The sequence below is a fragment of the Lepidochelys kempii genome, chromosome 14 (assembly GCF_965140265.1).
Source record: "Lepidochelys kempii isolate rLepKem1 chromosome 14, rLepKem1.hap2, whole genome shotgun sequence".
NCBI lineage: Eukaryota > Metazoa > Chordata > Testudines > Cheloniidae > Lepidochelys > Lepidochelys kempii.
The window spans coordinates 34,332,599-34,346,811 of NC_133269.1; the positions used below are offsets into that span (position 1 = coordinate 34,332,599).

At 41.6% G+C, this 14,213-nt stretch overlaps 1 protein-coding gene across 1 annotated transcript; it reads left to right on the forward strand.

Moving 5' to 3' along the window:
- The first annotated feature begins 13,130 nt into the window (after nucleotides 1–13,130).
- Nucleotides 13,131–14,009, forward strand: LOC140898137 (olfactory receptor 2T1-like). The gene has a single exon (XM_073311583.1). It carries the CDS (start codon nucleotides 13,131–13,133, stop codon nucleotides 14,007–14,009), a length of 879 nt encoding a protein of 292 aa, XP_073167684.1.
- The last annotated feature ends 204 nt before the right edge of the window (nucleotides 14,010–14,213 follow it).

Here is a 14,213-nt window from a genome sequence, read left to right on the forward strand (position 1 = left end):
AATCAAGGTGGGCCATGTCCAGCCAGCACAAATCCAGGCTTTCTTACCCCCCCCCCTTTTTTTTTTCCCCAGGGACACACACAAACTCACTCTCCTGCTGGCAATAGCTCATCCAAACTGACCACTCTCCAAGTTTAAATCCAAGTTAAACCAGAACATCTGGGGGCGGGGGAGGTAGGAAAAAACAAGAGGAAACAGGCTACCTTGCATAATGACTTAGCTACTCCCAGTCTCTATTTAAGCCTAAACTAATAGTATCCAATTTGCAAATGAATTCCAATTCAGCAGTTTCTCGCTGGAGTCTGGATTTGAAGTTTTTTTGTTTTAAGATAGCGACCTTCATGTCTGTGATTGCGTGACCAGAGAGATTGAAGTGTTCTCCGACTGGTTTATGAATGTTATAATTCTTGACATCTGATTTGTGTCCATTTATTCTTTTACGTAGAGACTGTCCAGTTTGACCAATGTAAATGGCAGAGGGGCATTGCTGGCACATGATGGCATATATCACATTGGTGGATGTGCAGGTGAACGAGCCTCTGATGGTGTGGCTGATGTTATTAGGCCCTGTGATGGTGTCCCCTGAATAGATATATGGACACAGTTGGCAACAGACTTTGTTGCAAGGATAGGTTCCTGGGTTAGTGGTTCTGTTGTGTGGTATGTGGTTGTTGGTGAGTATTTGCTTCAGGTTGCGGGGCTGTCTGTAGGCAAGGACTGGCCTGTCTCCCAAGATTTGTGAGAGTGTTGGGTCATCCTTTAGGATAGATTGTAGATCCTTAATAATGCATTGGAGGGGTTTTAGTTGGGGGCTGAAGGTGACGGCTAGTGGCGTTCTGTTATTTTCTTTGTTAGGTCTGTCCTGTAGTAGGTAACTTCTGGGAACTCTTCTGGCTCTATCAATCTGTTTCTTTACTTCCGCAGGTGGGTATTGTAGTTGTAAGAATGCTTGTTGAGATCTTGTAGGTGTTTGTCTCTGTCTGAGGGGTTGGAGCAAATGCGGTTGTATCGCAGAGCTTGGCTGTAGACGATGGATCGTGTGGTGTGGTCAGGATGAAAGCTGGAGGCATGTAGGTAGGAATAGCGGTCAGTAGGTTTCCGGTATAGGGTGGTGTTTATGTGACCATTGTTTATTAGCACTGTAGTGTCCAGGAAGTGGATCTCTTGTGTGGACTGGACCAGGCTGAGGTTGATGGTGGGATGGAAGTTGTTGAAATCATGGTGGAATTCCTCAAGGGCTTCTTTTCCATGGGTCCAGATGATGAATATGTCATCAATATAGCGCAAGTAGAGTAGGGGCGTTAGGGGACGAGAGTTGAGGAAGCGTTGTTCTAAATCAGCCATAAAAATATTGGCATACTGTGGGGCCATGCGGGTACCCATAGCAGTGCCGCTGATTTGAAGGTAGACATTGTCCCCAAATGTGAAATAGTTATGGGTAAGGACAAAGTCACAACATTATGAATGTTTGGTGAAGGTACAAACAAATGGGTATTGCGCTGCTAATCATTGAGTGTCCTTATTGTTGTGGTTGTGCTGATGGTTGCACCTAGGTGTCCGGCTGTGAGAGTCACTCGAAAAACGCAGAACAAAAAAGAGAGAGTGCCTGCCTGTGATGGGGTGTACAAACTCCACACTGGACAACAAGGAGCTAAAAGGATTATTTGGGGCTCAGCCAGCCCTGCCCTGCCATACCTGCAGCAAATGTTCCATCTGTTGGAGGCATTACAAGGCAAGGAATTAGCTCATTTGGGTGGCAGGACTGGAGGTGAGCAGCTCTGTAGCCCACATCTCCAGCAGCACAGAGCAGAGGGAAGCCTAAGACTCTGACACAGCTGCCCAAAGCACGCCCCCATCCCCCCCCCGAGGATAGGGAGGACCCGCCCCAGAGACAACCAGAGAGGGAAGTATCCTGTGGACCTTGCACTTTGGTAACCCCCTTTACTTATTGTGGTTTGGGTTTCCCCACCAGGGGAAGGTGTTGAACTAAGTTGACCCTGGGAGAGAGGGAACGAGAGGAAGAGGACAGCCTTAAGCAGCCTTGGTTGCCAGGCTGCTGGTATCCTAAATGGCCCTAGGTCAGAGTTGACTAGCCCAGGCTCCCCTCCCCAAAACCCTCTTGGCAGTCTGGGGTTGAGACTATGACCAGTAGGCCACGCTCCCCAACCAGACTCTGAATGAGGACCATTACACTACCCCGCAGAGCTTACAATCTAATTATAAGACAAGCTTGATACAGACAGATGGGGGTGAGGGGAGGGAGCACAATGATACAATGAAACAATCCGGCCCTAGATTGTTACTTTAGGTGAAGCCCAGATGGGGCGGTGCAGAAACTGTCTAAACCAACAGCAGACTGCTATGCTCAGTTGCTCTGTGACATCAGACTCTTCTGGCTGCTTCCCCAGTCTGTTAACATTATCTTCGGCCTATCCACACCAGGACACTCAGGGAAGTTAAAACCAAGTTACTGCAGGTATGATGTTAAAGCCCATTAATATGCATTAAACAGCTGTGTGGACACTCTCATTCAGAAATAAAGTAGCGTTAGTTCACTGTAGCTTAATCTGCTTTTGTTTTAACATATTCCGGAAGTCTACTAGGTATCATTGAGCAACCTTTATTTTGCATTAACAGAGTTTTAGGGCATTTAATATCAGTCCAGGTTCTATATATATGGTAAATATAGAGAAAAATCAAGAAAGTTCAATAGCGATATGCTCAAAGAATGTGGGACAGCCCCATTTTATAAATCTAATTAAATTAATTAATAAATGTTAATACCTAGCTCTGATGATGTGGTTTTCATTCATATATCTCAAAGTTGGTAAGTATTATTAACCACATGTTACAGATGGGGATGCTGAGTTACTGGGATGTGATGTGAGAGAGCCAGGAATAGAATCTTCTTCCTCTCTCTCTCTCTCTACTTACCAAATAATTTAATTTAACTTTCTTTCAAAAGTCCTGCTCTCCATTCTCTGAGTCCTGTATTAATTGCTTTCTATGCTCCTGTTTCCGACTCACCTCTGAAATAGGTATAGCCTATTGTTCTTCTTAGGATGTTCTCCCCTTTTCCTTGCATACTGAGGTCTACATTTTTCCCTCATTCAACTGACAACTTGCATGACATTGATCAGATACCATTTGTCATAAAAATAAAGGGAAGGGTAACCATCTTTCTGTATACAGTGCTATAAAATCCCTCCAGGCCAGAGGCGAAACCCTTTCACCTGTAAAGGGTTAAGAAGCTAAGATAACCTGGCTGGCACCTGACCAAAATGACCAATGAGGAGACAAGATACTTTCAAAGCTGGAGGGGGGGACAAAGGGTCTGTCTGTCTGGGTGATGCTTTTGCTGGGAACAGATCAGGAATGCAGACTCAGAACTTCTGTAAAGTCAGTAAGTAATCTAGCTAGAAATGTGTTAGATTTCCTTTTGTTTAATGGCTGGTAAAATACTCTGTGCTGAATGGAATGTATATTCCTGTTTTTGTGTCTTTTTGTAACTTAAGGTTTTGCCTGGAGGGTTTCTCTTTGTTTTGAATCTGATTACCCTCTAAGGTATTTACCATCCTGATTTTACAGAGGTGATTCTCTTACCTTTTCTTTAATTAAAATTCTCCTTTTAAGAACCTGATTGATTTTTCATTGTTCTTAAGGTCCAAGGGTTTGCGTCTGTGTTCACCTGTACCAACTGGTGAGGATTTTTATCAAGCCTTCCCCAGGAAAGGGAGTGTAGGGCTTGGGGGGATATTTGGGGGAAGACATCTCCAAGTGGGCTCTTTCCCTGTTCTTTGTTTAACACGTTTGGTGGTGGCAGCATACGTTTCAAGGACAAGGCAAAGTTTGTACCTTGGAGAAGTTTTTAACCTAAACTGGTAAAAATAAGCTTAGGGGGTCTTTCACGCAGGTCCCCACATCTCTACCCTAGAGTTCAGAGTGGGGAAGGAACCTTGACACCATTCATGACATTAAAGAACTGGAATACACTTGAACTAATTAAGCCAGCTGAAATTCATTACCAGCTATCTGGGTGCCCCCTTGATCTCTGCCCTTGGGCTGAGTCTGAGGTCTGGTCTGCACTAGGAAATTGGGTCAGTATAACTACTTTGCTCCAGGGTGTGAAAAATCCACATCCCTGAGTGATGCAGTTAAATTAACCTAACCCCCAATGTAGACACCTCTCGGTCAATTGAAGAATTCTCCCATTGACCTAGAGGTGGATTACTAACTCCGATGGGAAAACCCCATTCATCAGCGTAGGTAGCATCTTCACTTAAGCTCTGCAGCCACACAGCTGCATCGGTGTAGACAAGCCCTGAGTTTAGCTTGGAAGGGGAGTGGGACAAGTAGCTTTTTGGATCCCTGATCTGGGGGACCTCTCTCTGCCAGGCCAGTTATGGAGTAAACTAGAGGAGGATCACACCTGCTATGCCTTATCCCAGCTGGCAATGACACACAAGGGTATTCAAAGACCTCTGTGGTGTAGAGATCATCCCCTTTTTGCCCAGCCATGCTGCCCATGCCAGTCGGGGGAGAAAAGGTGCTGAAGATTGTGCTAGAGTGTCTCAGAACTATGAGAGGGTTTCCTATGCAGGGGATGATCCTGTGGCCAGATCCACTGAGTTTATAGCCATTTTGTACAGCTGGACTGCCGAAACGTGGCTGCAGCATGGCCCTAAGTATTAACTTGGAACTCCAACAGAGCTTTTCATTGACATTTTGCATCAAGCAAAGTCAGGGCATCATATTATAACTAGAGTTTGTCAACCCACTTTTTTTTCCATTGAAAAATGGGGGTTTGCTTGAGCCAGGCCACAGCTTCATCTTGGATTAGATGAGTGAGGGGAAAACACAACATGTGCTGGAACCCCTATCATATTGCAACCCAAATACAAAAGAAGTATCAAGATAAAGTTATGGCCCCAATGATCCGAACACTTCTGAGCATGTGTATAAATTCAGCAGGACAAATTTATGTCTAAAGTTACTCACATTAGTAAGTGTTTGCCTAAAGTTGCCATCACGTATCCGTTATGTCAATACATTTTACCTTGCAGGGACATTAAAATTAAAAGAAAGAAACATGTATTGGAAACCCAGTTACTTTGGCATCTTACTAATAAAGCAGTCACTTAGATAACAGCTATGGAAATATGCACACAAGGTGAAATTCACCCCAAGCAGAGGGACAGAACAAAGCCTTATGCCACACTTAAGTCATACTTAAGCCCTGTAATAGTGGTTATTGAAAGGATCAGTCCTGTTGGTTTAGAACCTTATCCGGTGGAGAGACTTATGGAGACTTTAGTGGGTGATGAATTAAGCCCATTATTGACTAAAAGGGGTAGCCAGTTGTTTGACTACACTCATGTTTCTTTCCAGAGACCAAATAACTAAATTTAGCCAAATTTAATATTTAAAGACAAAGCAGTACGAAAGGAGACGTACACACCCTGCTTCCAGGAAGCAAATTCTTCCAGGGTGTTCCCCTTACACAGAAGACTTGCTTCAAAGAGAGGCGTTTCAGCTAGCAGTCTGTATAGTGTAATTTTACAAGTCACAAAACTTTCTATGAGTCACCAAAATCTAGCCCTCCAGTTTGGCCCAGTTCCTAACTTATTGTTCGGTATCTTCCTTATCTCTGTTTTGGATACTAGGATTTCAAGGTACTGGAAGGTACCTACTTATATTTACCCATATCTTATTTTGATTACTAAATTCCAAGTGCTGATGAGCCATAAAACTACTCTCTCACAGTTCTTGGTACAAAGGATTCCTATATCTTTGCTTGGACAAGTTTCCTGTTTTTTAATATCAAAGTTGACTTCAGCTTTGCAAAGTGTTGTTGGGATTACTTAGCTTGATGAACAGAATTGTAGGAAGAGCATAATACATTTAGTTAACATAACTTCCCAACACTTTATATATATAAATGTTAATACCATGCACATAATACCTATTAGCATGGTGTACACTATGCCTAACATATATGTATTGACTAACACAAGGTAGTTTTGGAGTATCTCAACTGCACATTAGTAAAGGCTTTCAAGAGGAAATATGGTCCAGTATTTAGGGCACCATCATATACGGTAGGATGTCTGAGTTCAAATCTCTGCTTTAGCCTTCCTGAGTGACCATATGCAAGTCACTTTGGTTTTCTGTACTTCAGTTCCCCAGATGTAAAATGAAAATAATAGTACTTCCCTTCCTCAGAGGGCTGCTATGAGGATCAATATATTAAACATGGTGAGCTGCTCAGATAATTGGGGACTTATCTGAACCTTAGACAGATTTTTTCCTGTGTAGAGGGACATCAAAAGTATGGTCTATAAGCCACTTAAATCCCACTTCAAACTCAAAATAGCCTGGTGCTGGGTCTCTGGAGAGGGGTGAATTTCACTCACAAGTGCCAACATTGACCATAAAAGTCTTTCCTGGAAGCTTTTGTATTTCTTTTTTACTGACTCTCCAGCCCTTTAACTTTACCCAGCGAAACTTCCTGGAGTGACGACTTACTACAGGTCTCAAAACCAATAACTAATGAAGCCCAGTGCAACTATTTTCCAGTTAGCAACAACCAACAATAAAAGAGGGAATTAACAGAAGTCGGTGGACCTGTGCCTGCTTTGATCAGAGTTGAATTTAGTTCCTGAGGCTTTTGCTCTTCAAGTACTATATTTATTAAGTAAATGCCAAGATTAGTCACATTTACTTCAATGGGACTAGCCATGTGAGTATTGTTAAACAAGCATTAACATCACCTTGCTACAGGCCTGTGCACCGCTGGAATAGCACTCAGTTTTGCAAAACAGGGTTTAAGGGATTACATAACAGTCCGCCATGTGCAGGGGTGAATTTTCCAGTCTGCAGAGAATGGGTTCCACAGATGGGGCGGACTGGAGACTGGGATACAAAATACTCAGTAGCACTGTCGCCTTCCAAAGCCCTATCGGGATATTTTCTAAGACTGTAAGGGGGGAAGGGACAGAGAGGTTAGTGGGGGAACAGGCAATGTGGGAACTGGTGATAGCCCAATGGAGCCTGGCTTTCAAAATTGGAGTAAGTGGATAAAGCTGAGAAATATTCTGCAGTCAGGAGGTGTCTGAACAGATGACCCTGGCCTCTACAGAGAGCTAATGTCCAAGCAAGAAGCAGCTAACTCGATGCTCCTGAATTCCACCCATCTCCCAAGATCCATGTGAATCTCCAGAGATCTGTGAATTGGGTGTGTCTGTGTGTGGTTGGGTGAGAGAAGACCCCTCTACTGACTCTGAAAAGGAGGGCCAACCCCACTCCCCTTTTTTGCGGTCTCTGCCCGGTCTGATCTTATGGCAGAAGAATGCAAAGGACCACAAGCAGAAACTTGCCGAGTTGCAAAACATGTGCGGGGGGGGGGGGGGAGAACAGCTGAGGACTACATTTCCTCCTGTAACTGTGTCTTAATTAAAGACTTGGTAGAGTATTCCCCAAAGCCTGGTAAAGTTTAGATACATATTTCCCCTTAGATTGTTAATTTTGAGCTACTGGGGTGATGTAATGGTCCCAACCTTAACTCAGACTATTTAAATATTGTATGTTCTTCCACCAGTTATTGTTCCTTTTTCTTCAGTAAGGAATCGACTGGGGTAGCTTTAGACGTAGGTTAGAGAGTCAGATTTAAAGTGTCTCATGCAATATTTTTGGTTACCGATTACAGACTGCAGTTCTTACAGCCGGCGGGTTTCAACTTGACATTTTCTAACCTATTTTAAAAAAAAATCATTAAGGTTTTTTGTGAGAGCAGGTATAAATATTTATGGTATTATTTATTTTTTCAGTATAAACGGAATACATGTCTTAAAGATTTTAAACTAATTTTCTCCCTTAGAATAATATTATTGCCCTAGGCTGGAAGAATGCCATGTTAATTGGAGTGCTCATTACATATGCCTCTTATAAGACAGTATTTTGACATTTCTCCAACAGGAACTATAAAGGTGACAAAGAAGAGATTGATGTGGATTGCTTATTTATGTACTTGTTGCAACTATTTTCAGTTCATTTTCAATTTTTAAGGTCAGGCTTGACAAAGCCCTGACTCGGATGCTTTAGTTGGGGATTGGTCCTGCTTTGAGCAGGGGGTTGGACTAGATGACCTCCTGAGGTCCCTTCCAACTCTGCTATTCAATGATTCTATGATTCATAAATGTTTGTTGGTTATGAATGACCATATACCAGAATTATAGGGAGGCAAATGCATTCTAAGACTATAACACAATGTGGGACAATACAACAACAGTTTTCTTTAAAACAAATGGTGGCATTTTTCCAAAAGAGGTGAACTTTCTCTCCTTTCTAGATTACTCACACGACAAGATGGGATATAGGGAGGTAAGCAGTTACTGTCTTCTTATGTTTCTAGGCTATGTGTTCAAACCTTCACAGCTTTGGCCGTTGCTTTGTTCTTTTGAAGAGCACCATTCTTACACAGAAAATTTCTCATACCAGACTAGCAGAGATGCAAGTATACAATTTTTTTATCAAAATATATTTTCAAGTTATTATTCTCACCATGATGATGATGGAGCACACACATAACCTTGGAGAAAAGCCCGCTATGGTTCTGAACATTCAATATTTTAATTAAATCATTAAAATTAGAAATGCTACTTAGAATAAATTAATCATTATAATTATCATGAATTGTAGTAGCAACTGATTACATATAGGGCCTTAAAAGATATTAAATACATACTGACTACTTTTTATGATAGCATATGTTACATTTGAATTTCTCATTCATTTGAAATCTGGCTCTGATGAAGGGAACACCATGGAATTTATATGCCTTACAGTTCTGCTTCTTATAGCCAGTCTGCGCTATTAGTATCTGCCTGTGGTGAAGGAGGGGCACATGGAATGCCGTTCCAACTCCCAAAAAGTGCCGGAATGGCATTCCACATGAGTCGAGCATTGTTTCATTACTGACTTGTCCGGAAACTCTCTCCTCATGTTTCTAATCCAAGTGGACTCCAGACCTCGCACCCCCATGTACTTTTTCCTCAGTCAATTGCCCTTCATGGGTATCTGTCAAACCCTAGTCATTGTCCCTAAAATGGATAGGCTTCCAGTCTCTGGGGAACATTATTTCACTGTTTGGATGTGGGCCCAAATATTTCTCATGCTGACCATGGAGGGAGCAGAATGCCTCATTCTAGCAGCCATGTCTTCTAAGTAAAGATAATGAATACAATTATTGCTATTGGTGGAAGTAGTCATTGTCATAGTTTATGATGTTTACATATAAGGTGTGACACCTTGATCTACTGAAGCCACTGAAAAATACCGCAATTGACATCAACAGGACAAGAATTTTTTTCAAGGCAATTTTAGTGCCATTAAAAATCCCAAATACATAGAGATTAATTTTTATAATATATCATACATTTTCATTTCTTGTGCTTCTGAAACCTTGTCCAGTTGAAGGATCCCGCTGTTTTGTTTTGGATGTTTTTTTAATGTACTGCACAATATGGTGTCTAACACCCAGTTTGGGATATCTGCTCTTCAAAGAAGGACTTCCAAGTCTCTGATCAAGCAAAGATTTACACTTATCCTTAACATTGCACACTGGGTGTTGTCCCATTGAACTAAACAGGTCTACTCACATCCCTAAAATTATTCATGTGCCTGGGGCTTTTCAGGACTAAGGCCACAATACAGAAAACTACATTTATTAAAAAGAAAAGGAGTGCTTGTGGCACCTTAGAGACTAACCAATTTATTTGAGCATAAGCTTTCGTGAGCTACAGCTCACTTCATCGGATGCATACTGTGGAAAGTGTAGAAGATCTTTCATACACACAAAGCATGAAAAAATACCTCCCCCCATCCCACTCTCCTGCTGGCAATAGCTTATCTAAAGTGATCACTCTCCTTACAATAAACCTACATTTATTAACTACCTCAGAGTGGGTCTGTTGGGTATATTAAAGCATGTTTTTTAATGACTTTGACATTTGTGGATAGAAAGTGTTATAGGATTGCAAAATATTATGGGCCGAACTCCACCCTGACCTATACCCCATTCACAAACTCTTCAGGCCAAAGGATCACGTTTTCTTACATGTTTCTACAATGGGGCCCCAGTCCTGACTGAGGTCTTTTGGTGCTACAATAGTAAATAATAATAAAAAGTCCCCATTTGCTGTGCTGTCAGTTTGTGTATGGTTGAATCCTGGAAAGTATTTGTTGCTGAACTTCAGATAGTCTTGGGTGGTTTTATGCTCTGCTGCTTGTGGGCACTGAGATGGAGGGTATTGGCCTGTGGAATTGATGGGGAGAACATTTCCATGTCATTCTTTCTGTATCTACTGCTAGTGCTGAGTAAATAATGGCTGTTTGAGCTCAGGGACTTAACCAAAACATTTTTTGAAAAAAAAAATCTAATTCAATGCAAACCTAAATACGTTTTTCAATTTCAGACCTTCCAAAATGCATTTCTCAGTGAAGACATTTCATAAAAAAATCACCCAGCTCTCTCTACTGCAGGGTTTTATCAGGAATGACTGAGGTTAAATAAGTGGTTTGCTTGGCAGAAGGCTTTTGCTGCTCTGTCTGTTAACCCAGCAGGGACCTTTCCTAGTATGATACAAGCCAGTGAGCCTGCCATAATTTCTCCAGGAGGAAGAGAAAATTTCTTTGTGATTTAAAATATTTTCACATAAATCTTCATGTTTCTGTCCTGCTCCAGCCTTATATTTCGTTGTTTATTTATTTGTTTTCTTTATTTAATGGACCAAGCCTCACATTTGCAAATATCACCTCTGATTATAAGTGTCTCCGTTTTTGGGTGTCCAACATGATGAGCCTGGATTTTTTCGAATATGCTGAGCACCCAACTATCCAAAGTTCAGGTGCTTTTAAAGTGTCTCAATTTGAGCCCTTCTAAATTAAGACACTAAAAATTTGAGCTGGTGGAAAAAATTCTGTCAAAACTGTTTTTGACAGACAACTGGGTTTTCGACTAAACAAACTTTTAGTGAAAGAAGTTTTGATTTGTTGTCAAAAAACTAAATACTTCAAAACCAAATATTTCAAACAGAAAGCAAAGTAGTTCAGATAACACCAGTTTTCAATCAAATATTTCTGGTTTTGACTGAAAATTTTCGGTATTCATATTTTCAAAGAAAAATCGAAATGATTTGTGGAAAATTTAGATGATTTGTTTTCCAGTTTGCCCATAATTTGCTGCAGAACCCCCTCCACACACACACACACATTTTTCTATCCGTTCTACTAACGTCACTGTCAGTTTTGAAAATCTTGGCGCTCATCAACTGGAAATGTTCATTGTGAGGATATTTTCACTGTATTCGCACCTGAAAATATATTTTGTCAGGGAAAATTCCCAGCAGTGAATATGCATTGGGAGCAAGATTTCCTGTTTTTAGAATTGATTTATAAAAGGAATTGTAATATGTTTGGGGCAGGGACTGTTTCTTATCATCAGGGGGCATGTCTACACAGTATGAGGCAGGAAGCCTCGCAGGCTGGGTCAACAGACACAGGCTGCTGGGGATTGTGCTCTAAAAACAGCTGTGTAGACAGTGCTTTGAAGTGATGCATCTGATAAAGTGAGCTGTAGCTCACGAAAGCTTATGCTCAAATAAATTGGTTAGTCTCTAAGGTGCCACAAGTCCTCCTTTTCTTTTTGCAGATACAGACTAACACGGCTGCTACTCTGAAAACTACTTTGAAGTTGTGGCTCAGGCTGGAATTCAGACAAGGAAGCCCAGCCCCCCACCCAGGCTTCCGACCTCAAGCCCCAGATGCAATGTCGTCACAGCTATAACTTGTAATTATTCTCATTATTATCTAATGTGACTCAGGTTGGGCTGCAGTCATTGGTCACTTTAGAAAAACTTTCCTCTGGGGCTAGTTCTCAGAGATTTTGAGCACCGGTATTTCCCAGTGACTTCAGTTGGACTTATCGATGCTTATAACATGGGAAAGTTAGGCTCAAAAGTGCCTCTGGCCTTATTTATAAATTGTACTGTTTGAACTTGAACTTGATTTAAAAGACGGTTTGGTGGAACTGGGACAAAAATGCCGTGTGGACTGCAGCTGGTCAGAAATGATTTGTTGAAATATTTTTTTTTTCCCAATGGAAGATGGCTTTTTGACTGAAGGAAAATTCCCATTTTCATCTAAAGTATGCTGTACCCAGAGAAATTTCAATGAAAATTTTCAAGAAAAATGGGAAAACAATCTTTGTCACCAATTTTTTATAGCAGAAAAAAAATATTCCCAACAGCCTACAGTCTGGAGACTCTTTGTTCGATTTAAACCAAGCTTATATTGCTTTAGTTATAGTTGATACCTTGCAGATCAGAGTTAAATTGACATAAAATTGTTTTAAATCAAATAAAATTGTCCACACTGTGATTTGCATCGCTTTATCTAGATGATTATAAAATCACACTTTTAGTTCAACCACGGCAGCTCTAAATATAGAAAAGACCTGAAGCTAAATACCCAAATGCTGAGATTTGCAATATTGCATGTTATTTAAAAAAACCCACCAAAAAAACCCCTTTAGCCTCAGGCCTGGTCTACACTGAAAAGTTAGGTTGACATAGCTATGGAACTCAGGAGTGTGAAAAGTCCCCATCCCTGAGCAACATAATTATGCCAACCTCACCCATTGCACAGACACAGCTAGCTTGATGGAAGAATACTTCTGTCAACTTCGCTACTATTGATCAGAGAGGTGGTTTCCTATACCATTGGAAAAACTATTTCTGTAAGGGTAGACTGCATCAACACTACAAGACAATGTTGGCATAGCTATGTCTGCCTGTAGTGTAGACATACCCGAAAAAAATACAACTTCCTGGGAAGTGACAGAATTTGCATGTTAACCAAGATATTTGGCATTTCTTCCACCAAAGGGAGAAGCTGACTAGTGTATCAGACTCCGTCAGTGTTACCCCTACACACAATGTGTGCATATTCCACACATTTTTTGTTCTAATCTCTTCTTGTGCGTTTAGGCCAAATCAAATGAAGAGGAAGTAGAGAGGAATAATGCAACATTTCCAACAGAATTTATCCTGCTGGGGCTCTTTAACCAAACGGAGATGCACACCTTCCTCGTGGCCATGATTTTAATTGCCTTCATCACTGCCTTATCAGGGAATGGTCTCTTCATATTTCTAATCCAAACAGATTCCAGCCTTCACAGTCCCATGTATTTTTTCCTCAGTCAGTTGGCCTTCATGGATATCTGTCAGATCCTGATCGTTGTCCCCAAAATGGCAATGGACTCCCTGATCCCAGGGAACACCATTTCGATAGTTGGATGTGGGGCCCAGATATTTCTCACGATGACCACAGGAGGAGCAGTGTGCCTCCTTCTGGCGGTCATGTCTTATGACAGGTATGTGGCAATATGCAATCCCTTGCAATACCATATCCGCATGAAGAAGAGAACCTGCCTAAGCATGGCAGCTGGTGTCTGGTTTGGAGCATCTTTAGATGCCTTGATTCACACAGTTTTTATTCTGCAACTGCCTTACTGCGGCTCAAAAGAGATCAACCACTTCTTCTGTGAGATCCCAGCCCTGCTGAAATTGTCATGCCCTGACACCTCCACTTATGAGACAGTCCTCTTTGTGTCCGGCATTGTACTGCTCCTCATCCCTTCCTCAATCATACTGTCTTCTTATATGTGCATCCTCTCTTCGGTCCTGAGGATGAGCTCAGTCAAAGGAAAGCAGAAGGCACTAGCCACTTGCTCCTCACATTTGACCGTGGTGGGGCTATTCTACGGAGCAGCCATCTTCATGTACATGAGACCCACTTCCTACCACTCACCTCAGCAAGACAAGATGGTGTCTGTGTTTTACACCGTTGTCACCCCAGTGCTGAATCCCCTCATCTACAGCCTAAGAAACAAGGATGTTTTAGTATCCCTAAGAAAATTGGTTGGGAAATGCAGAGTCTGTCGGAAACTTTGATATGAAATGTCATTGACTGTTGTGTCCTAGGTTTGATCACTTCCTACTTGACCACAGACAGGGTTTCCTAAAAGATTTAGTTGTAGGGTATATTTTTCAAAATTCCTTAGCGCTCAAGTTCCACTGTAAATCAATGTGTCTTAGGCTTTTAAGTTTCTTAAGCACTTTTGACATTTTCGCACGTGTCTAGATTCACAAGGGGCA

Excerpts from the sequence above, each read along its gene's own strand:
- LOC140898137 (XM_073311583.1), top strand. The coding sequence starts at position 13,131 with ATGCACACCTTCCTCGTGGCCATGATTTTAATTGCCTTCATCACTGCC.